This window comes from Choloepus didactylus, chromosome 1, assembly GCF_015220235.1.
Source record: "Choloepus didactylus isolate mChoDid1 chromosome 1, mChoDid1.pri, whole genome shotgun sequence".
Classification (NCBI taxonomy): domain Eukaryota; kingdom Metazoa; phylum Chordata; class Mammalia; order Pilosa; family Megalonychidae; genus Choloepus; species Choloepus didactylus.
The window spans coordinates 104,289,552-104,313,304 of NC_051307.1; the positions used below are offsets into that span (position 1 = coordinate 104,289,552).

Consider the following 23,753-nt stretch of genomic DNA (forward strand, 5'->3'; position numbering starts at 1 on the left):
GTTCTTAGAAGTGGTGATGCAAGAAGTTTCTAGGAAAGGCCGGACACCAGGTGATTATTGCTGTTGCTGCCGCCGCTGCTGCTGCTGCCGCCGCCGCCGCCGCTGTTGCCGCTGGTGCCGCTGCCGCCGCCGCTGCTCATGATCATTATTTTACCTCTTAATTCTTTTTTTTTTCCGCTCTTGCCAATTGCTTTGGCTCCAAGTTTCCTATATGTATCTATTGATATAAATGTATATATTTTTTATTGATTCTAACTGTCAGGTGTTAAAATAAATGCCGAAGATTAGTCCCATGTCTCTCCCACTCTTAGGATATAGATTTTTATATATTTCTAATTATGATTATTATTGTCTTTGAGTGAATCAGCCGGGTTGGGGAGGCTTTTGCCACCCTCCCTTGTGTTGTTTTGGTTTTTGAAAAGGAGGTGGAGGAGAAGAAGGAGGGGAATTAGGGGGCGGCCGGAGCAAAGAGGACGAGACAGTGTTTGGGGGGTGATTCGGGCAAGTCTGGGGGCTGTCTGGCCCCAGACGGCGGAGAGGACGCGCGCTCGCGCTCTCGCTCTTTCTGCTGCTGCTTGCGTACAGCTTGTGATCTCGCTGGATTCGTGCGGCTGTGTTTTTTCCCTCTTTTCTCGCTTGCAAGCTGCCTTTGCTCAGTCGCTCCTTCCTCCCCTTCCCTCCCTCCCTTCTCCCTTCCCTCGCCTCTCCTTCCTTCCCCTCTCCGGTCCTTCTCGGTAACTCCGGGAGGCGAGGAGGGAGACTGCCCGCTCGCTCGCCCCGCTGGCTCCCTTCCACCAGCTTCCCTGCCTCCGAGCCGAGCCGAGATTTGGGAGGAAAAATGCAAGCGAACTCCTCGGGTTTTTTGTTTGTTTGTTCGTTTTTGTTTTGTTTTTGTTTTTTTTTTTTGGTCATAAACCCAGATGAAGTATAGTGTCTACAATTTCCTTTCAGAGCCTGTTCTTCCTAACGAGAGAGGAGTGTTTTGGAGACCCTTGCCTTGTGTTTTGGGGAGGCTTAGCTTGCATGGGGGCGGGGATGTCGAACACTTTGAAAATTGATCTTTCTTGGTTGCAGTCGAGGGAGCCGGGAACCCCCGCGTGTTCCCTCTCCCCATCCCGAGAAGAGAGACTGATGGCGGGACAGGGATTTTGGGGGTGGTGACGGTGGGAAAAGGGTGCTCGTTTGCACCTGCGGTGCCGTTCAGCGCGTGAGGACTCAGGGAACCTTGACAGGACAGCCCAGCCGAGCGGGAAGGTGGCGGGATTTTTGGCGGCCGCGGTGTTTGTATTTTGGGCGCTGCGTGACTCGGTGTTGGCTCCCAATGGCTCTTCCCCCTCCGTTCCTAAATTTTATTTTTCCCGTGGTGAACGCTCTATAAGAAGGCAACTGCAGGCCTGAGCGTAGCCAACGCCAGGCTTCAGATTTCTGAGGTCCTTACACCGGTCAAGGGGAAAAACAGCCCCAGCCCGCGTTCCTTACGTGCGAACCCCGGGAGGAGAGGAGGGCATTTTGTGGCCTTGGTTGGGGGGCCCGGCCTGGGACGCGGCGGCGGGGGAGGGGGGCGGGCGGAGGCGCGGGTGCGAAAGGGAGATCTTTGTGAGTGATTTTACAAAACGGATAGCGAGGTTGGTTGGATTTGCAACCTGTGGCTCTCCTCGAGGGAGTAGGAGTGGGGGAAGGCGGCGGCGGCGGCGACCCGGGGCGGGAGTGGGTAGGGAGTTGGAGCCTAGGAAGTCAACTGCGTTCGGGGGCAGCTGGAGCGAGGGGCCACCCGGTTGCCGGATGTAGTGACCGTGGTAAATGGCTTGAGAACTGTGGGTTACGTTGCCTTTATGATGCCGTATTATTGAAACCCTGGCGAAAAATGGAACTAGTGTTGCAATAATGAGTTTTAAAGCTCCCCCATGGAAAACAAGAACACAACCCAACCAATTTAAAAAAAGAGAAAGAAAAAAGGCTTTCGGTGCTGTGCCCCCTCCCGCAATGGTGGTGACGGTCCTGACAGCTGAGCAGGTGGAAAGACCCCAAGCCGGGTGTGAAAGCCCAGAGCTTTTGCTAGGTACCTGACTGCCTCAGAAAGCCAGTCATCCTACCCACCCCCCGCCCCCACACCCAAAGAAACAGATTTAATCTTTTATGGATTTTTTTTCAATCGGTTTATAGTTTGCAGGAGGAAATCTTGTAATACTTTATTTTATTTTTTTTTTAAAGCAAAGTGAGTGTCAGTAGGTGCATTTGTTTTTTTACTGTCCGGAAAAAAAAGTGAGGCAGGAGAGAGGGAACCAGGGAAAGAGCTGTTTAGAAATACAGTTTGTGGCTCTGAGCGATGCCACCGGCTTCCTCTACAGAGACTGCCAATTTCCCTTTTTCTTTGCAAGGTGTGTGTGGTTTTAATAAATAACTTAAAAAAAACAAGAGGGGAGGGGGCGGCAAGATCTGTCAGGAGACAGGTATCTATTTTGCTCACTATTTACTACCAAGAGCCCTTGGCACTGTAACAGAACCTGGTAAATCTGCAGCCCAAGTTGAAGTTCATCTGGCCCTAGTCCACCCACTATTCCTGGAGGTAGCGAACATGAGCTCAAAGGATGGAGGTGAAATCACAATTCTTGCTTTAGGGAAAAAAAATATATATAAATATATATATTTTTAGAAGGAAGATATGGGCTTTGGAGAAGGGGAGAATGGAGCAAAAGAATCAGGAGATCATTCCCTTGCTAAAATGACTACAGTTGGAGTCTTCAGGCTAAAATGGAAACCTGTAGATGGGAAATATTTCTTCTCCCCTCTCCCAATTTATAAATAGAAGTTTCCAATATTGCAGGCCCAAGCCTTGGCTGACTTTAAGGTCTGCTGGTAATGGCAATAAGGCTAGAAGTTGTTTGTAAAAATTGGGCGATTTGAAGGAGACAGAAGAAGCTGGAATTCTCCAATTGGCCTTTTTCTCTGTGCTCAGTTTTGAAGGGTTTTTACCGCCATGCTTTCTTGAAAAGACTGTCCCAGTTTATCCTGGGTTTGGTGGACAAGGATGGGGCTCTACACCCTTAAGCTGTCGTTTGCTGAGCCCTTGAAGAGTTCCAGTTATTGGTTGAGTAAATGGTAGCCTGACTAGATGTCAAAATCCTTCCTTCCCCCTCCCCTGCTGGGTAGCCACACTCACTACCAACTTTGTTGTGAAAACTTAGCGATTCAGAGGAGGTGGAGCGGCAGCGCCACCCCTCGGTGGGTGAAACTTTATTTGCAAAAAGTCAAATATCTGCAAAGTGTTAAGAAATGGTCTTATGAGACACCCCCCCCCCCACCGAAAGGGATAAAACTGACTTTTAAAAAAAAGGGCTTTGCATCTCTCAACTGGAAAGGAAAAGTTGCTTTCCAGCTAGTATGGTGTCATATATAAACAGTTTCATATGAATAATCTTCACGGGGGGAGGGTAGGATGTAGGTGTGTCTGGTTGGATTTAGGTAGGAGTTTCTCTAAGTGGAGGCAGCTTCCCTTCTCCTTGGACTTGATTTCTCAAGGCATCTGAATACCTCTGCCTGCCTGACGTTGAGATAAGGAGGAATGTTTTGATGTAAAAGAACAGTGGCTGGAAGCCTTGCTGTTTCGTCGGTGGTGGCGATGGTGTGTGTGAGGGGGTGGGAGGTGGGGGGCGGTTTAAGGGAAGGTTTGCGGATGGCGTGGGACAGCGGTAGGTTGGTCTGTAGCTGGGTTTGGAGTCCTTTGAAAGCCAAAGTTGTGAGGCGCGTGCTGGTTTCCTGCACTGCGCAACAAGTGGGAACGCCGCCGCAGCCATCCGAGGGTGCTGTGTTGTGGTAGTGCTGGTCGTTTTCTCTTCGCTCCGCTGGAAGCCGGGAACGGCTCTTCCCAATCCTCTCTGCCACCCAGAGCAGGGCTAGCAGCCCCACCGAAAGACCGCACTCGTCCTACTATACAGCCCCGGCTTTGCAAGAAGCAGTAATCTTAGGTGGGACCCAGCCCTCGGCCCCTTGCTTCTAATGCGTGGGAGTCAGGGATTTATTCCCGACCCTCATTGCTGGCCGGCGAGAGTTGGCAGAAACCTCTGCTAATACTGTCGAGTGCCACTCTGCTTTTTTGGAGACAAGCTACCCTTTCTTTCCCTTCCTCCAGCTTTTCTGGTTGGAAAATCAACGTATTACGCAGCTCCAGATGCCGCCTTATGGTTAGTATGGCGTGAGCAACGGGAAGAACGGAATTATGCCCACTAAATTAAAGGTTTTCCAGTTTTGGCTGTAGAGGGGATTCCCCCCTTTCCTCCCTCAACAGACCAAAAAAAAGGGAGTCCAGCGTGGAAGGCTGTGACCGCGCAGTGATTCTCGGACGGGCGGAGACTGCCACCTAGTGGTGAGTCATGACCGAGTTCCCCGCCTTGGGCGGCAGGCCCACCACATCACCTTTGGGTGCTGGAGTATCCCGACCCGCTGCTAAAAAAGCAACAAGTCAGATACGAGGACTGGCAGAGGGAAAGCACCCTCCAATGGGGAATGGCATCCGACCGCCAAAATTTTGTCAAGACGGCTGAAAATTAGAAAGGTCCCGGATGCTCGCCCAATCCACAGTCTTCTAGCGACGCCTGTCTCCTCCAAGCGAACCATAAAATAACCCTTTTTGAACGCTATCTGCCTGTGACTGTGGCCCCTCTCTGGGAGAAGTTGGTACTGGGAGGATGCCATCTCGGAGTTCAGAGGCTCTAACACTTAATAACACATTTCACACTTGAGGCAAAAGGTCTCGGAGTGGGGCCATGACCTGGACGAAATTTTCGGCTTTCGAGTTCCAGGTCAAAGGCGAGTTTATCTCACATCCTTTGAAGCATCTAAGAAAGAGGAGCAGCAGGGAAAGCCCTGATTTAAACCTCTTAGGGGCTGAACTGCCAGCACACATTGGAAATGGCTCCCAGCGGTCTTGGAGGAATCTGTTTGGAAAGCGTGGCCTAAGATTTTCGGTAACAGACATTATAAGCCTACTGTTGTATTGGGATGTGGGGGGTGGGGGGATGGGTGGGGTGGAGGCCCATCCCAGAGCTCCAGGGTGTGCTTGTACATAGAGGGTGGTTAAGGCCTAGTCCCTAGATTGTATCGGCTCCACGCTGCACCCGGGGCTCACGTTTGAACCTTGAAATCACTGTTCCCCATTCTTCCATCCTTTGCTGAGTGGCTTGCCTACCGGAAGCGGCTAAAGGTCTGGCGAGAAACTACGGGTGTGTGTGTGGGGGGAGTGTGTCTGCGTGAGTATGATATGGACAGATAGAGCATAATTCTCGCAGAATTTGTGCCACCACAGTTTCTTAGCAAAGTTTTCTTTTTCGGAGCTCGTGACAAGATGGCAAACGCGAGTCCCGCGTGCTTGCGGCCCCTAGCGGCGGCCGGCCCGCTTACCCGCGAGAGGCGCAGTCCTCACCACCGCCCAGATCCGCGGCGATCGAGTTCAGCCTCTCCCAACTACTGGACCTGTCGGAGGCGGCGTCGGAGAAACCGCCTCTGTTCGGGTTGGAAAAGAATCTGGGGACGGGTTTGAAGCGCGGTCAAGTCTGAGTCATCGCTTTCCAAGGACAGTTAGTGCCTTCCATCCTCATTAACGTGAATAAAGACCTTGGTTGACTTCTGTCCAGAGCGGATTTTTAAAGGCATTGTTTGTTGGGAGATCAGGCCTCTCCCCCTCCCTTGCAGTCTTTTTTTTTTTTTTTTTGCAAAGGCCGAACCCGGTACAGTCAGGCAGGCCGAGAGATCTCTGCCCGGGATGTAGTTTGCTGGCATTGTCTGCTGGCCCTTCTGGAAAGCTGTTGAGCGCCGGGTGCATGGGGAGTGTCCCTTTTGCAGCTTCTCTTCAGATCTCGATGATAAAACACATCCCTCTATTTTATTGCATTTCCTAGAAGCCTGCAGCCTTGCAAGAGCGCTGTTGGCAGGAAACGTGATAGAAGCGAAAGTCAGGACATAATGTCCCCGAACACCTCGGTCGCCCAAAGCAGCTGCAGAGGCCACGGCGTTTTCAAATTCACTTTATTCTACTGTGGTCTACCCATCCTCTGTCCGCCAACCCCCCCCCCCCCCCGCTCCCCAGCCAAGGGCTCGAAGAGTGTTTCCCCCACTCAAAAAACAACCCGACGATTTGACCCCACTCCACCTCAGGACCACAGCAGCGAGGCCCGACCTGCCTATTAGCTAAACTGCTGCCTGGGAAAGGGGGCGCTCCAGCAGAAGCCCTGCCGCTGCGGGTTTCACTGCGGCAGCTCCAGCCTTATTAAAATTCCTCCTCCCCAACCCTAAGTAGTGCTTTGCACTTTCAAATTCTCCCTTGGATTTTCCAGAGAGTTATTGGAGTTATTAGATTACCAGTAAAACAACGGCTGGCAGGGAACAGAGAGGGGCGGAGGGAGGAAAGGCATTCTCCAAATCAGGAGACTGTCCAAACTAGGTCAATGGGAAGAGGGGCGGGGCGAGAAGGGGGGGCGGGGTGTTGTCGGTATCTAAGCCTTGACCTAGGGCTCTCTCTAGTGTTTGGCAGCGGTAGAACATGGTTAGGCTTGAGCTCCCGGAACCTAGTACTCCTCGAGTTCCAATAAATGCATTTTAAAAAATTTAATTTCCCTTCCCAAAGTCTCATCTTCCATACCATATTAAGTTCTAGCCTTCGCCTTCACCTTAGCACCACTAGGTGAAGGGGTGGCTGAGAAAGCCTCAAAGTAGGATTTTATGAAGCTAAGGATGCCCAGTCTTCGCGACCCCGCCTCCGCCGCAGAAGGAAAGCACGGCGCTGTGTGACGCTGCCCGCGGTTTAGGACAAGACTGGGACCTTGGAGGCTGCGTCTGTCACACTCCACCCCCACCCCCCACTCGGAAGTGCTTCCTAAAGTTCCCTCTCGAAACCAATTTGGAGATGGAGTCCAGTGATTATAACTCCAAGGAAGGCCAAGGGGAGGTGCGGCAAGCTTGGAGCGCGCCCCTGCGCGCGCTGGGGTCGGAGCCCCGGCCTGTACTGCGTCCTAAGCTAGTGTCTGCGACTTCGGGGAAATCGGATTCGGAAATCTCGAAACCCCGCCAGGTTCGATCTGAGAGCTCCTATTCTAAAGACCCTGGGCGGAAACCGAGCCGCACTGGGTTCGCTTTCTTGCTAATGTAGGCGGAAGGGGCTTTCGGGTTAATTTCTCTTCAAGTCAGCTGGGGCGCGCAGGCTGGAGACCCTAGAGGGTCTCCATCTTATTGACCTGGACGCCTTTTCTAACCGTCCCCTTTCCAAAAGCAAACAAACAAAAATAGCAAGCAAAAAGAGAGAAAAGGAGAAGAAACAAACGACGCACCAGGCAAACGAACGCCAGAATTGGGCAACCTGAAGTCATGAAATGAGCCTCAGATTGGCCCTGGACTCCTGGGTGCTAGACCCGCCTTTTCTGCTAACATGTCTGACTTTCCCAATTTATAAAATTGTTGTGGGGGAGGGGGGTGGACTTGGTGAACTCTGAGAGCCCTGGACTGGTCGCGGACGAGGGATTTAGGGGAAAGTGTGCCGTATTCCCCGCTAGCCTCCCCAGCGCCCGCTCCCCACCCCCCGCCCGGGGTGAATCCCCGGTGGCCCGCGCCTCGCAGGCACCTATCCTGGCGACCGTCGGGGGCCGGCAGCTTCCTGGAAAGTTACTTCTCGTTGGAGCCGGCGATAGGCAGTGTTCTGTGAAATCCGCTGAGTCGAGATCGACTACGTTCCGGGAATGAGGGCTGTGCCATTCCCCTCACTGCTCCCCGCCTTGACGGCGTAACAGGAAAAACGGCACAGACACACAATGCTAGCTCCCGAAGTGCAGGAAAAGTTTTCTTTGAATCTAACCGAATTAAGGGCCGCTACGGTTACACCACGGCGCCTCAGCTGTGTTTGCGCGGGCTTGGAGGCGCATGGGCCGCGGTTCCTGCAGAAAGCCGGGGGGTGGGCGGTCCCTGGCCGACAGGTACTGTGTCTTGAGGGTGAGAGAGTCTGCGAGTCTGCGCCGGGCTTGCCCGAGCGCGTAAGACTCACGTTTGTGCCCGTGTGCGTGAGAGCGAGAGAATGGGGCTGCCAGGTGCCAGCAGAGTGTGGAGAGAGAAAAGGATGGGGTCTTTCGTATTGACTTGCTCTCTCATTCTTAACCTCCCTTCTCGCTCTTCTTTTTCTCCTCTTTCTTCTTCTCTCACCTCTTCTCTTGTCGGTCTTTCTCACGTCTTCTGTCTTCTCTATTTTTGCTGCCTTTTGGTGGTCTTGGTTGGGGGCGGGCGGGGGGCGGTTTCTTTAGAAGATCTGACTTCACCTATTTAAAAATATGCAGAGAAAGCCCAAAGCAGAGAAAGGGCATGGGACTGGAGAAGACAGCCAGTAATTCTTACTCAGTGGATACTTTGGACCCGGTGCCACGAGCAGAGGGGAGTTCAGGTCTGGGCTGTGGCAGTTGTTAGTTTCTCGTTGACAGTCCTGGTCTCTTGGCAGTTGTTTTTGTCTTGCGTGTGGAATGGGTGATATGGCTGGAGCTAGAAGACTGAGTCTGTCCGGGACTTTGTTGGGAATTACCTTTGGGATCTTGGGCAAGGCTCATTCCCTGCAGCCTTAGTATCCTTGCCAGACAAGCAGGGATATTACATGGATCAGATACAATAATGAGTTGTAAAATGGCTGTGTGGTCTTTAAAAAACAAAACAAAAAAATACTGGTGGTGCTTCCACTTTTGCAGCATCTAAGAGGGATGACAAGGTTGCCCACATCCAATATATCCCACCCACTCACAAGTTGTGGGATCCTCCCAACCAGAGTTAGCTTAAGAAGGAGTAGACTTAATAAGGACTTGGGCCTCCATGTATGTGGGTTTGTGTCTGGCTAGACCAGGCAGAAGCTTAAGGTGAAAAACACTCAGCCCAGGGCCAGGCCAACAGTGGACCTAGGAGGTTTGTTTTGTTTGTTTTAGTCTACATCTGCAGTGAGTCATTGCCACTTGTCAAGGTGAAATGGCAAATCTGGGCTTCCTGTGGTTCCAAAGTCTGTGAGTGGAAAGCCACAAGTGAGCTAGTGGTTGAAGCTGGTTAAAGGACAGCCCAGGTATCCCAGAAGTGTTTAGGGATCTCTTCCTTGACAGAGAGAAGATAATGTTTTTAGATAAATCTCATGGGTGTCCTCAGCATTCCTTTTCAAAGGATACAGTCATTAAACTTAAGGTGGGATCAACTTAGTCTATCTATCTGTCTTTACCCATTTTGAGTTAGGATGGAGAGAAGAGAGAGGTTCTTTTGTCTTTTTCTATCTTCTTCCTTCCCCTGTTTCCTTCCCCCTGGTCCCCACTCACTCACATGCACCCACTAACCTTGAAGCCGATGGGATTGATTGACTGGCACTTGGGACCACAGAGAAATGTCAGACTGTTTGGTTACAGACTCAAGGAAACTTCTCATTTTAGAGTGCTCATTTGGTAAGACTCAGCAGCCTGGAATGGGGCAAAGTGTTTGTGTGGTGGAAGGAACTTAAAAATGAGATTCACACACCTCAGGGTGCCGTCCTGCATGTTCTGTAGCACGTAGGCTGACTTGGAGATGGGACAGGAATTTGAGCCAGAAGAGCTAGGATCAGGCCACCAGCTGTCCATGTGGCCCAACGTGACCTCACTGGCCTTCAGCCTCTTTACCCAGAAAGGAGCTCTAATGGGTTATGCTGTTTAAAAAGGAGGGGAGGAGTTCAAGTATTGTTTTGTTTTGAAGCCCACATATCATCATAAATGAGAGTCTTACACCTTTGATTTAATTATTTTATTTTAGAGAGACTGATTTGAAGAGTGGTACTTATTTCCTTAAATGTCTTTAAGATTTAGGGCTCTTGGGCCAGTTCTCAGCTAAACCACACTCAAGTCTTTCACCAGCAGGGGAAAGCACAAATCTTGGAAGTTGTAACAGCATATCTAGTCTTAGAATCAGGAGGTAAAAGAAGGGAGAGGAAACTTGAAAAAGAGGGTACAATTCTAGAGGAAAGTGTAGACATGCCATCTCAGATTGTATTCTTCAGATTCCTTACCCAGGTTTAAGTATTTCAGATGGTCAGGTGATGTGGCCTGTCACTTTTTGGTGAGCAAGCCACTTGAACCCCTGGTCTCAATTTCATCACCAGTGCAATAGGGTTAAAGACTTGTGGAATCATTTTAAGACTTGAAAGATAATATTTTAGCAGAATTTGAAAAGTGTCCAGTGTTTGTAGGCCCCTGAAAGATCATTATCATTAATATTGAAAGAACCACTTATCTTTTCTTTCCCATAAACTGAAGTGGCTTTTGAATGATGTATTTTTTTTTTAATTTGAGGAAGTATGTGTGTGTGTATGTGTGCAATTAATGTAAACATTTTATTCCCAGTATATTAAAAAAAACAACTCAGGGTAAAAAGCATTATCACATAGCTTCGGTCCTGTTGTTTCTGTAAGAGCAGGGTTGGAAAATGTTTGCTTGCTTGTGGTAAAACCACACCAGCTGGCAGGCTGCAGCTATCAAAGCAAAACTAAATATGTGTGTGTTCTAAAATAAGGTTATAATGGACAATCTTACATTCATTAAGTCAATTTCTATTTGCTCTCTTTTCTCTTCCCTGCAGGTTTTAAGCAAAATTTTGGACTGTGAATCAGGGCATTGGGTAAGTAAATTGAATTATATGCTTTAAAATTTTGTGGACACACTTTCTTTTGCATTTGCCAGTGCATGTAGTTCTGCCGAATAGCCTCCACCCCTTTACCCCTGCATGGCACCATCTTAACACTAAGTATGGCCATTCATTCCCTTACTCATTTATTGGTTCAAAACTAATTTAGCCTCCTACTATGCACCAGCAGTGTGCTAGGTGCTGATAGGGGGAGTGATGGATGGTGGCTGTGATAATGAAATGAGGTACTGATGGGAAAAGCTGTTATTTTTGAGAACCTGCTATGGACCAGGCACATGTGTCTAATTTTTACAAGCATATAGATCTTACTCCTCCTATTTTACCAATGAGGGGACTAAGTCACACAGCTAGTAAGTGGCAAGCTAGCATGCTAACCTTCAAAGCATGGTGTCTCTCCTTTGCAACGCACTGTCCCTCATCACTTGACAAAGTATTTGCTATGTGGTAAAAACACTCAATAAACATTCATTCCCTTCCTCTTTCCCCTGTGGAGCTTATCTATCCCATTTTATTGGATTAAGATGTGAAGAGTAAGACCCAGAGATGTGCCATGAATTGTTCAGAAACTAAACACAAGGGCCTGAGTTTGCATTCTGTGCTTTAGCAGGCTGAGCCACCTTCTTGGGCACACCTCATAAGCAGGAAACAGGTTCTGGAGGACTAACAGGATTTTGGTCCTTTTTGTCAGGTGACGACACAATGGCCTCACCAGCTGATAGCTGTATTCAGTTTACCCGCCATGCCAGTGACGTTCTTCTCAACCTTAATCGCCTTCGAAGCCGCGACATCTTGACTGATGTTGTCATTGTGGTGAGCCGCGAGCAGTTTAGAGCCCATAAGACAGTTCTCATGGCCTGCAGGTGAGGGGTCTGGAAGGGAGGGGCAGATTAATAGGAAGGGGGGGGTGGGGGTGATGGGGCTGGTGGCCAGCAAGGCGGAAAGTGAAGCCTCTTGCTGTGTTTGGGAGCACAGCTCATTTGTCTTCAGATCTCTAGCACAGGGTCTGGCAGAGTAGGCTCCAAGGAAGCGAGTGAATGAATGCACTTTTGTAACAGAAAGAGTTTCTGTTCCGTGGCCCTTGTGGGGGAAACAATCATAAACCGCCACAAGGAAGGGTGTGTTTGGGGCAAACATGGAAAATAAGGTCCGTTAACCAACGAAGAAATGCAAAATGAAGGAGAGTCCTTAAATATTTTAAGCAAGTTCATTTGAAATCTTTCACTCCTTTATGCTGTAACTATTTATTATGTACTGTAACTGTGCTCCCATGGGTGTTTCAGGGTGTATGTATTGTGAAAGTAAGCCAGCTAATTCTCCCTATTTGTCAAGTGTGTCAAGTTTTCAAAGCAATTTTACATTATTTCCCTTCATCCTTGTAACAGCCTTCTGGGTTATGGGATGGCAGTATTACCTCCAGTTTATAGATGAAAAAGGAAGGCACAGATAGGTATAATGATGTGGAATCAGGACTCTCTATTGCTAGCAGAGAAGTTTTCCAACATCTAGTGCAAGTACCCTTTTTTTTTTTAATAGTAAAAGGAACAAAGTTTTGTAGAGATATAAAAATAATAGATGTTTATCACGTGCTTACTATGTGCCAGATGCTATTCTATCCCCTTTTATATTTTCATTCTTACCACAACTCTGTGATGTTGTGCTATTATTTTCCCCACTGTACAGATGAGTCAAACCCAGGTATAGAAAGGTAAGTATCTTACCCAAGGTTGTAGAGCTAGTAAGTGGTGGAGCTATCATTCAAACCCAGGGAGCTGGGCTCACTTCTGTCAACCCACTCAGAAAGAGTATAAACTAGGTGACAGCCCAGAATTCTGGCTTCTAATTGAATGCTCTTTCCACTGTCAGACAATGTGACACCTGGAGGCATGGCTTGAGGTCTGACGTGGATCTTCTAGGAACACTTGACCTTATGATAAGTCTTGTAGACTTGTAGAAAGGTAGCAGACTGTAGATATAGGCACATATATATTTATCTTCCGTACCCTGCCTGCTTCTAAAGAAAAGATGCAATAGGATTTTTTTAAAAGGGATAATGTGATGAGACGAGAAGGGAAATGCTTATCCCCAAGATATAGCCTAAGAATAGTTACTGCAAATGAGTGCTAAATGTAAGTCTGATAATTTGGGCAGTTGTGATTAAAAGGAAAACAGGCTCTGTGACTAGGAGGAAATCACTTAACCTCTCTGAGCCTTAGTTCCCCCATTTATAAAATGGAGACAGTGATAGTACCTACCTTGCAAGTTTGTAAGGAATGCAGGAAAATGTTTGCAAAGTGCTTAATTACTCTCTGGCATTTAGTAGGCTCTCCAAAAATGGTGGCTATTATTAAGAGCCATGGAAGTTCTGGAGCAAGGCCCAGGGGAGAGGGTCTGGGCATTAGTGCTGAGTATAGTGGATCACAGATTCTATATATTTATAATAGTGAGACATTTGGTTATTTTACAGTGGCCTGTTCTACAGCATCTTCACAGACCAGTTGAAATGCAACCTCAGTGTGATCAATCTGGATCCTGAGATCAACCCCGAGGGGTTCTGCATCCTCTTGGACTTCATGTACACGTCTCGACTTAATCTGCGGGAGGGCAACATCATGGCTGTGATGACCACAGCCATGTACCTGCAGATGGAGCATGTTGTAGACACTTGTCGGAAGTTTATCAAGGCCAGGTGAGCTGGCACTGGCTGGAAGCCCTGGAGCTGGAAGGGATGGTCCCTGATCAGAAACTTTGATAATTCTTTGTGCATGCAGAAAAATATGCTTTCACATCACACACCACCTTTCCACTATTGTTTTTACCTCTCACACTCCAGCCAGACTTGATTGCTTGCTGCTGTCTAGGTATTTCCTGGGCATCCCCACCTCTTGCTTTCTTCCATTCACTTGATGTGCCCATTTCTTCCACCCGTCCTACAAGGCACAGCTTGCAGGCCATCTCCTTCAGCAAGTTGTTTCTGATTATCACACTTCCTTCCTCAGCTTTTCCTCTGTATTCTGAAGCCTTCTGTCTCTCCCTTATTTATGTTTTATGTTCTCCTTTAGATTTCTATTGTAACTGTTTACATATATGCTTTAGCTCTTCCACCAGGGGTTGCCTCACTCATCTTTTCTGTCACCTTGCTCCTGTTAGGGAGGACTTTTTTTTTTTTAATTGAATTGAGTTGATTGAGTCTAACCCCCTACCTGAGGGCTGGTAAGACATGACCATCATTTAAAGGTGAAGAGCCTGAGGTCCAGAGAAGCCGAGAGCTTTGCCTGAGTGGGAGAACAAAGACTCCCTGGGCTTAACCTCTCTAGAAGCATTTGGTTCAATTGCTCTATGGTGCTTAAATCCTTGCTCAAGCCAAAGGGTTTTTCACCCTCTTTTGAACACCTCTAGGGATCAGGAACTCACTATTTTCAGAGCCACCCAGTCTGCCTTGGACAGTTGGAAAGCCCCTCTCTGTGGCATAGTGAAATCTCTCCTTTAACCTTCGCTTGTTGGTTCTAGCTCTGTTAACTGGGATCCTGTTGAGCTGGCCTATTTTTTCTCCCACATAGTGTCCCTTCAACTGTAAGCAGCCAGAGCTCTTTGTCCCCTGGGGGTGATAATGGTGGCAGGATCCTCATTGCTGTCACTTAAGAATCCTTTCTATCAGTCAGGTGTTGTGTTCGGAGCAGTTAAGTAACAGCTGGGATTGGACACCAGTCTGGCTGCTCCAGAGCCAGGGCTTCTTATACCGGCTTATGCTGCCTTTCTCCATGGAAAACCTCTGAGCAACTCCAGGCAGCACATGGGGCAAGTCCTTCCCCCATTCTCATTGCTCTTTGATAGGGCACCAGCTTGTTTATGACCCTCTGAAAATGTGGTGCCAATGATGTATAAACTCTTACCTCCCCGAGCCTCAGTTTCCATTTCTGTAAAATGGAGACAATAATACCTGCTCTTCCTTCCTTGCAGGATTTAGCATGGGTGAAATGATAAAAGACTCTGAAAACTTTACATAAACTATCAAATTCCATAACATCATAAGAATTGTGGGTTCACACACACACACACACACATGTGACTTAAACATACAAGATCGTGTGTGGGTAACTCACTTCTCTTCTCTGGGTCTCAGCTTCTCCATCTGTGGGCTAAAGTTCTAGACTTCTGGCATAAATAGATGCCTTGTAAAATTGGAAGTATTTCCCCACTCCAGAGCCACATCCCCTATGTCTAGCCAAGCTCAGCCAGGACAACACCTCACAGGGTCATTCGGAAGGCCGTCTATTTAACAGTTCTGATTGGGGTGGGTGTTTTCTCTCCTTTTTCACCCACAGTGAAGCAGAGATGGTCCCTGCGATCAAGCCTCCCCGTGAGGAGTTCTTGAACAGTCGGATGCTGATGCCGCAGGAGATCATGGCCTATCGGGGTCGCGAGGTGGTGGAGAGCAACCTGCCACTGAGGAGTGCCCCTGGGTGTGAGAGCAGAGCCTTTGCCCCCAGCCTGTACAGCGGCCTGTCCACACCACCAGCCTCCTACCCCATGTACAGCCACCTCCCTGTCAGCAGCTTCCTCTTCTCTGACGAGGAGCTGCGGGATGCCCGGATGCCCGTGTCCAACCCTTTCCCCAAGGAGCGAGCCCTCCCCTGCGATGGTGCCAGGCCGGTCCCCAGCGAGTACGGCCGGCCAGCCATGGAAGTGTGCCCTGGTGTGTGCCACGGCAGCATCTACTCGCCCAAAGAGGCAGCCCTGGAGGAGGCTCGGAGCGACATGCACTACAGTGTGGCCGAAGGCCCCAAGCCCGCAGCCCCCTTGGTCCGGAACCCTCCATACTTCCCCTGTGACAAGGCCAGCAAGGAGGAAGAGAGGCCCTCCTCGGAGGACGAGATCGCCCTGCATTTCGAGCCCCCCAGTGCGCCTCTGAACCGGAAGGGGCTGGTGAGTCCACAGAGCCCACAGAAGTCCGACTGCCAGCCCAACTCGCCCACGGAGTCCTGTAGCAGCAAGAACGCCTGCATCCTCCAGACCTCAGGCTCCCCTCCGGCCAAAAGCCCCACCGACCCCAAAGCCTGCAACTGGAAGAAATACAAGTTCATCGTGCTCAACAGCCTCAATCAGAACACCAAACCGGAGGGTCCTGAGCCAGGGGAGCTGGGCCGCCTCTCCCCGCGAGCCTACCCCGCCCCGCCGGCCTGCCAGCCGCCCATGGAGCCCGAGAGCCTTGACCTCCAGTCCCCAACCAAGCTCAGCGTCAGTGGGGAGGACTCCACCATCCCGCAGGCCAGCCGGCTCAATAACATCGTCAGCAGGTGATTTCAGAGGCGGTCCGGGTCCCAGGTCAGAGGTTCCCTGGGCAGGGTTCTGGGGCTCACTTCTTCTCCTCTCCATCTGATGGATTCAGGGATCGTCTTTGTTCTTTCCTTTCCAGCCTGAAGCGCTGAGCCTATAAGGGGTGTGCAATCAGTGCTGATTGATTGAATTAGCCTAAGTAAGGAAAGAGATGCTGAAGTATAGTTCTTAAAAAATAAGAAAAATGATTCCCCTCCATGGCAAAAGAGCATTCCATGACTCCCAAAGGGAATTCTTGTGGTCTTAGTGTGACGGGGATCCTCTTACTTCCCTTGGACTGCGGGAGGTGTGGGTTGCAGTACAGGAGGGAAGAAACTGGGGGTTTGTGGCTTGGTTTGACCCGATCCATGATCTCAGTGCAGATGCTCTTTGGAGGTAGGCATGAGGATAACTCAGAGGCCCCTGATCCTGAGTGGGGCTGCCTAGCTCTGGCCTCCGGGCTTGCCTGACTGCAGGGAAGAGGGATGGCCTTGAGGCAGAGCTGCACGCTTTACGCTGCTCCATGTCCTGAGGTTCTCCTGACTCCCGCCCGCAGATCCCTGACGGGCTCCCCCCGCATCAGCAGCGAGAGCCACTCGCCTCTCTACATGCACCCCGCCAAGTGCGCCTCCTGCGGCTCCCAGTCCCCGCAGCACGCAGAGATGTGTCTCCACACGGCCGGCCCCACGTTCCCCGAGGAGATGGGGGAGACACAGTCCGAGTACTCAGATTCCAGCTGTGGTGAGTCCCGTTCCCTCCCTCCCCTTGCTGGGGAGCAGGAAGTCCTTGCCTCTGTTCCCCCGGTTTTGTGCTTCCATGTCATTTATGCTGTGGTCTCTGATTGGGAGAAGTCCCTGAGAGGAAGTCCATTGGCACTTGAAAGTACCAGCCAATCGCCTCACTGATCACTTAGGAAACCAGGCTGACAAAAGTAAGGGAGGGGGTGTTAGAGTTCATTGGGAGTAACTGGGACTGACCACACCACCTTTATCAGCTTCATTTCAGCCAAGGCAGTTTGCAGGGCTGGTTATAACTCCCTGAGCCACTGGTACTGATGTGTGGACATGGCTAGGCTGTAGCGTCCATAAGGAGAGGCATTGGATCTTATTCAGTCCTGCATCACCCATAGGTCCTAGCAAGTCCCTAGGATCAGTAAATGCTGGTTGAATTAAATTAGTTGAACTGAGTTATTAAACTGAAGTCTCTGGAGAGTCTTCATCTGCAGTTTTTACCAGATAAAATCTACTTTTTCACCTAGCTTTGGCTGCAGAAATAGGACTCAGTAATACCTAATCAGTGTTAAGCCACCATGGTTTAGCCTTTTCTAATTGTTGTAACAGAAGAGAAAATGCAGGTGCTTACCTGAGAGGTTTGGCACAGGGACATGAACCTATAGTTTGAAGAGCTGGTGCTGTCCCCGCCTCTCCCCCTGGCCATTTGCCTTTGCTCTGCACCCCAAGTTTCTCCTCTCTGGACCTCTGTTTCCATTTCCACAGTTGTCTTGTTCTATCCCAAACTCACAGAAGTGTTTGGGAGAAATAAAATCCAGATAGGAGAAAGGATGACCAGGGGCTATTCCATCATTAGTAATTTCTCCTTTCTTGGCCTCAAAGTATAATTGAATTCATTTGAGGCTTTGTGTTTTATTTTGTGTTGTACAATATGCTCCTATGAGATAGGCAGGACAGAGATTTATTGTCCTGATTTCAGAGATAGAGACACAGAGGGAGCTCAGATAGGTGAAGTAGCTTACCTTTGGGCTTCTGTGTATGAATGTGAATGAAGCTATGAACTGATCAGAAGTGCCAGTTTTCAGAGCCCTTCAAAGAAGCCAAAGCTCTGCTGAGAATTTGGCAAGCTGGTGTCAGCCATATGAGTACCTGTTGGATTGAGCTTCCCTTCCATGACTTAAGATCCAAATCTATGTCCTCTCTCCTCCATGACTGAGACCCCAAATTCTAAGAAAAATAAAATCCCACACTCCTTGGCTCTGGGCTCCCATGAATTTCAGGTGGACAGGGGACTGGGGCGTTAGTCTGTTACTGGGGCAGGGGGAGAGAGGCCATGGTGCCTCACCCCCACCCTCCTCGTGCTGACTTTGGTGTCCCCCTCCTGACAGAAAATGGGGCCTTCTTCTGCAATGAGTGTGACTGCCGCTTCTCTGAGGAGGCCTCACTCAAGAGACATACCCTACAGACTCACAGTGACAAACCCTACAAGTGTGACCGCTGCCAGGCCTCCTTCCGCTACAAGGGCAACCTCGCCAGCCACAAGACTGTCCACACAGGTATGGTCCTGCCCCACCCCACCTGAGTGTGCCAGGATTATTGGGGACGGTCCAGGGAAAGGATCCTGGAGAAAGTGGTGTGGGTCCTTAGTTCTCGATGGCATGGGGCAGGGAGCAGGCTCTGTTCTGGCCTGAATGAGGGGCTTAACCCTGCCTCATCTTCACTTGGTGACTTTTCATTTGGTCACTCTGCCTGCTTCTCTGCCCTTGCTGAAGTCGGACATGCTAATCCCACTGCTTAGGTGAAGAAACTAAGTCTGATAGAGGGAAAGTGGATTAGACTTTCAAAAGGCGGAAAAAAAATTATAGGCTTCTTGATTTTCCCAAGGATTTGTTCTTTATCAACTCAGGTTCCTTTACCAGATAGCTTTTTATAACCTGATTGTTGACCAAAGTTTACTCTCCCTTGGTGTTTTAAATGGGTCCATTATCCCAGAAACTTTCCATGAAGGAAGGCTCAGCCCTTCTATTGGTTTCCTCCCTTTGAGCATCTACTCAGAGTCAGGCCCACCTCTCTTGCAAATGGAAACCAGCTGTAGTTGCCCCAAGTGGAAAAGTATGTTTGTTTTAAGAGAGAGAAACTAGAGCAGCCTGATTGTATCTCCCTGGTGAGTGGGTTGGTTATTGAATCAGTCTTATTCAAGAGACAAACTAGAAGAGCCTTCCCAGGTCATCTAAATTAGCGCCTCATTTTCCAGAGAGGGAAACTGAGGTCCAGAGGAGAGGGACTTTTCTAGGTCCGGCAGGCAGCTAATTGCAGTGTCAAAGCAGGTTTCAAAGCCCAGGCTCCTTGGAACCTCCCTGGCTCTCTGTCCCGTGCTCAGAATTGCTTCTGCTCGTCTAGGCCTCCACTTGCTCCTTGGCCCTGGCCCTCTTCAGGGCGTGCTGGAGTGTGTGAGAGTGGGGGGCCTCAGACCAGGGGGAAGCCCACAGATGCTCTCTCTGACATCCCCCAAGGGAAAGGATGACAGAAGTGGTCCCAAGGAAGAGCTGTTTGCTTTGAAATTCAGGAAGCCTTCCCCCACTGAATCCAGGAGACCTTTCCCACTGAATATGGCTTTTCTCTAATTTTTTCCCTTTTTTCTCTGTAATAGGTGAGAAACCTTATCGTTGCAACATCTGTGGGGCCCAGTTCAACCGGCCAGCCAACCTGAAAACCCATACTCGAATTCACTCTGGAGAGAAGCCCTACAAATGCGAAACCTGTGGAGCCAGATTTGTACAGGTAAGCCAGGCGGCATGGTCTGAGGACCCCTTGGCTACTGTATACCAAAGTGAGGGCTGCTGGGAGGGCTGCGACCCACCCTGAGAGCCTCTCATGCTTTGTCCTTCTGTCTAGGTGGCCCACCTCCGTGCCCACGTGCTCATCCACACTGGCGAGAAGCCCTATCCCTGTGAAATATGTGGCACCCGTTTCCGGCACCTCCAGACTCTGAAGAGCCACCTGCGAATCCACACGGGAGAGAAACCTTACCATGTATGTGAGCCTCCTGTGGCCACTGGCTGCCCTGGGAGGGGTGGGGAGGTGGCGGGATGGACCTCAGAAGTGTTTGCACCGGTGTTTGCATGCAGTGGGATCACCACTGAATTAATGGTCAGAAGACCTGGATGTGGGTCTGTCAAAGGCACTCTACTTGACGTTGGCCTGGGCCTCAGTTTGCTCATCTTTAAAGTGGGGGTATCAGGCAACGTGACCTTGGCCTTAGGAAAGTGCAAACATAGCTGTTGGACTCATTCATTCATTCCACAAATACTTAATTGAGTGCCTACCATAGCCCCTCCTCGGTTAGATATGCATGGAAGAGGAGCTGAAGTGTTCTGGAAAGAACACTCATAGGCAAAGGGAGAGAACCAGGAGAACATGGTGTTATTAGAAAAACTCAGAGAAAAGTCTAGTTCAGGAAGGAGGAGATGGCCAGCTGCATAACACAGCGCCACTCATAGGCCATTGGAATTGTAGTGTTCTAGGACAGGCCAATTTTTGTATGTCCTGCGAGTTAAGAACATGTAAACATATTTAAATGTTTGAAAAAAATCAAAAGAAGAAGAATATTTCATGACATGCAAATACAGGAAATTCAGATTCCATTGTCCATAAAGGAAGTTTAATTGGAGCAAGCCAACTCATGTATTTATGTATTATCTGTGGCTGCTTTCACGCTGCAATGTCAGAGTTGAGTAGTGGCAATACAGAAAGTATGGCCAACAAAGACTAAACTATTTGCTATCTAGCCCTTTACAGGAAAAGTTTGTCAACTCGTGTTTTAGAAGGGAAAGATTTTGGTGAGACTTCCGGGATATCTGAATTCTTATTCCGACTCTGACACTAACCCTTTTTTGGCCTTAGGCTTCTCTCGGGACCATGGTATCTTTATAAAATGATGGAGGTGCTCAAAATGAGCAGTTTTCACCTTGGGTCTTGCAGTTGTAGAGGTTCTGCAACCCTTCAGGGCATGTCTGGATGCAGCTAGAGCTTCTTTCACCTTTCTGATTTCCATATGTGTTTTCATCTTAAAAAAGAGTCCCAGGGCCTACAAGTATAGAACTCACGGTTATAGGCAATGCCGAGTCCTCTTGTTTGGACTTTGGTGAGCTTATGCCAACACTCTCAGGTGGTGATGGGCACGAGAACTAGAAAATACCAGTGAATGGTTAACCCATGTCACAAATGTTAACCTGCAAAACGTGTTTTTATTCATCCATTTATTAAGCCTTGCATGAAGATCTTCTTAAATGTGATTTGTTCTTGGGCAAATTAGGTATCCTCTCAGTACCTTAATTTCCTCATCTGTAAAATGAGCTTGATAATAGTACCAACCTCAAGAGTTGTATTAAGTCACCTCATTCATTAAAGTGGGCAGAATGGTGGCTTGGCATATAGGCTTACAATAAGGATTTGATGCTACATTTATTTGCTAGAATTTTAGATGCATAGGATGTCAGAGTTTAAAGAGACCTGCAAAGTGTATTGACTTGGCCCTTTATGGCAGGAAGGGCTAAGACCCAGAGAGAATGGGCTTGCTTGGGACACAAAGCAGTGGCTGGTATCACTACAGGGACCCCTAGTTTACCCAGGCCAGGACTCTTTCTACTCAGTCTTGTCCATTTTACTTACTTCTTATTTTTCTAAATTGATTTCTGTTTTTACTTTAAAGAGACATATTCTGGGCGTCAACATTTTAAAATACACTTTAAAAATTTTAGAATAGTTTTAAGTTTACAGATAAGTTGCATAGGTAGTACTGAGGGTTCCCATTTATCCCACACTGAGCTGCCCTATTGTTAATATCTTACATTAGTATGATACAATTGTCACAACTGATACTGATATATTATTATACTGATACATTATTATACTGATACTGAATCAATACTGATACATTATTATAAACCAAGGCCCATACTTAATGTGGATATTGTTAGTTTTTACTTAATATTGTTTTTCTGTCCCAGGATCTCATTCAGGTTACATTATATTTAGTCATTCATTTTTCTTTTAAGTAACTTTCTTCACCAAAAATATTATCTTCTACTCACAAGAAACATATCTATTGCTAGTGCTTTGTTAGCTCACATAAAGTATATATACTAAGAAGAAATATAACTGCATTTAAAATAAATGTGTGCTAAGACTCCAGAATTTCCATGAATACAGACTGGTCTAGTCAGCTTGTCCATCTGTGTTCAAATTTATTGCACAATTGCCTAAGAGGTATATATTGCTAGATACTAGGAAGCTGATCATGTTTAGTAAGAAGCAGTCACTGCCCTCAAAGTGTTCTCTACCTGTTAAGGTGTTACTGCACAAGGATGACTATATGGCAAAGCTAGAAATTACACGGAGGTTCAAAGGAAAGGGGGATTGTTTTCATCCTGGAGAGTTTCAGAAGAACCTTAAAAATTAGGGGAATTTGCACCTGAACTGCATTTTTTGGACAAGGTTTGAACTTGTGGAGATAAGGCAGGGAAAGACATCTTAAGCAGGGAAAAAAGCGTGGCCAACTCTTTGGAAAGCAGAGCAGGGCACTTTCGCACAACGCTCACTATGCCTCGGCAGAAGCCAGGATTCTTCTGGGTTCTTAGCCTGGCCTTTGAGAGGGAGGCGCTGCCCTGATCCCTCCCAAGGAGGGCCACCCTCTCTGGGTCTTTGAGCCACGACTTGCTTCCTGGATCGAGGTCAGCTAACAGTTTGCCTCTGGTCTTCCTCCAGTGTGAGAAGTGTAACCTGCATTTCCGTCACAAAAGCCAGCTGCGTCTTCACTTGCGCCAGAAGCACGGCGCCATCACCAACACCAAGGTGCAGTACCGCGTGTCGGCCACCGACCTGCCTCCGGAACTCCCGAAAGCCTGCTGAAGCATGGAGTGTCGATGCTTGTCTCTCGAGCCCCTTCTCAGAATCTACCCAAAGGATACCGTAACACTTTACAATGTTCATCCCATGATGTAGTGCCTCTTTCATCCACTAGTGCAAATCATAGCTGGGGGGGTGAGGGGTGGGCAGAGGGGCCCGGGGGTCTGGGAGCAAAGGCAGCTCCCCTTCCCCCACTGCCATAAAACATTAAGAAAATAATATTGCTTCTTCTCCTATGTGTAAAGCGAACCATGTCAGCAAAAGGCAAAATCATTTTAAATATCGAAGTGGGGGAGTATGCAAAAGTTCTGACTTGACTTAGTCTGCAAAATGAGGAATGTATATGTTTTGTGGGAACAGATGTTTCTTTTGTATGTAAATGTGCATTCTTTTAAAAGACAAGAGTTCGGTATGTTATCAAAGAGAGGGCTTTAATTTTTTTAACCAAAGGTGAAGGAATATACGGCAGAGTTGTAAATATATAAATATATATATAAAATAAATATATATAAACCTAAAAAAGATATATTAAAAATATAAAACTGCGTTAAAGGCTCGATTTTGTATCTGCAGGCAGACACGGATCTGAGAATCTTTATTGAGAAAGAGCACTTAAGAGAATATTTTAAGTATTGCATCTGTGTAAGTAAGAAAATATTTTGTCTAAAATGCCTCAGTGTATTTGTATTTTTTTGCAAGTGAAGGTTTACAATTTACAAAGTGTGTATTAAAAAAAAAAGAACAACAAAAAAAAGCTGCAGAAGGAAAAAAATGTGTAATTTTGTTCTAGTTTTCAGTTTGTATATAACTGTACAACATGTCCTCACGGTGCCTTTTTTCATGGAAGTTTTCAGTGATGGACAAGTGAGCGCCATCCCTTTTTTGAAGTGTAGGCAGACACAGGGACTTGAAGTTGTCACTAACTAAACTCTCTTTGAGAATGTTTGTCTCATCACATTCTGCGTCATGCTTGTGTTATAACTATTCCGGAGACAGGGTTTGGCTGTGTCTAAACTGCATTACGCGTTGTAAAATATAGCTGTACAAATACAGAATAAAGTGTTGAAAAGTCAAGTCATCTTGTTCAGAGGACTTTCCTTGTGTGTGAATCTGGACTTGTATGGATCAGGA

General features: G+C 48.1%; 1 protein-coding gene across 2 annotated transcripts; it reads left to right on the forward strand.

Moving 5' to 3' along the window:
* On the forward strand, positions 1-23,696 carry BCL6 (BCL6 transcription repressor). Of its 2 annotated transcripts, XM_037838516.1 has the most exons (12): positions 3,652-3,965; positions 4,130-4,181; positions 8,280-9,440; positions 10,606-10,644; positions 11,360-11,531; positions 13,136-13,357; positions 14,994-15,965; positions 16,541-16,725; positions 18,104-18,271; positions 19,366-19,496; positions 19,611-19,748; positions 22,482-23,696. In XM_037838516.1, exons 5-12 carry the CDS (start codon positions 11,371-11,373, stop codon positions 22,623-22,625), a joined length of 2,121 nt encoding a protein of 706 aa, XP_037694444.1. In that variant the 5' UTR covers positions 3,652-3,965; positions 4,130-4,181; positions 8,280-9,440; positions 10,606-10,644; positions 11,360-11,370; the 3' UTR covers positions 22,626-23,696. The 2 variants fall into 2 exon arrangements, with proteins under 2 accessions (XP_037694455.1, XP_037694444.1); XM_037838527.1 differs by lacking the exons at positions 3,652-3,965; positions 4,130-4,181; positions 8,280-9,440 and adding an exon at positions 1-50.
* Positions 23,697-23,753: the final 57 nt, after the last annotated feature.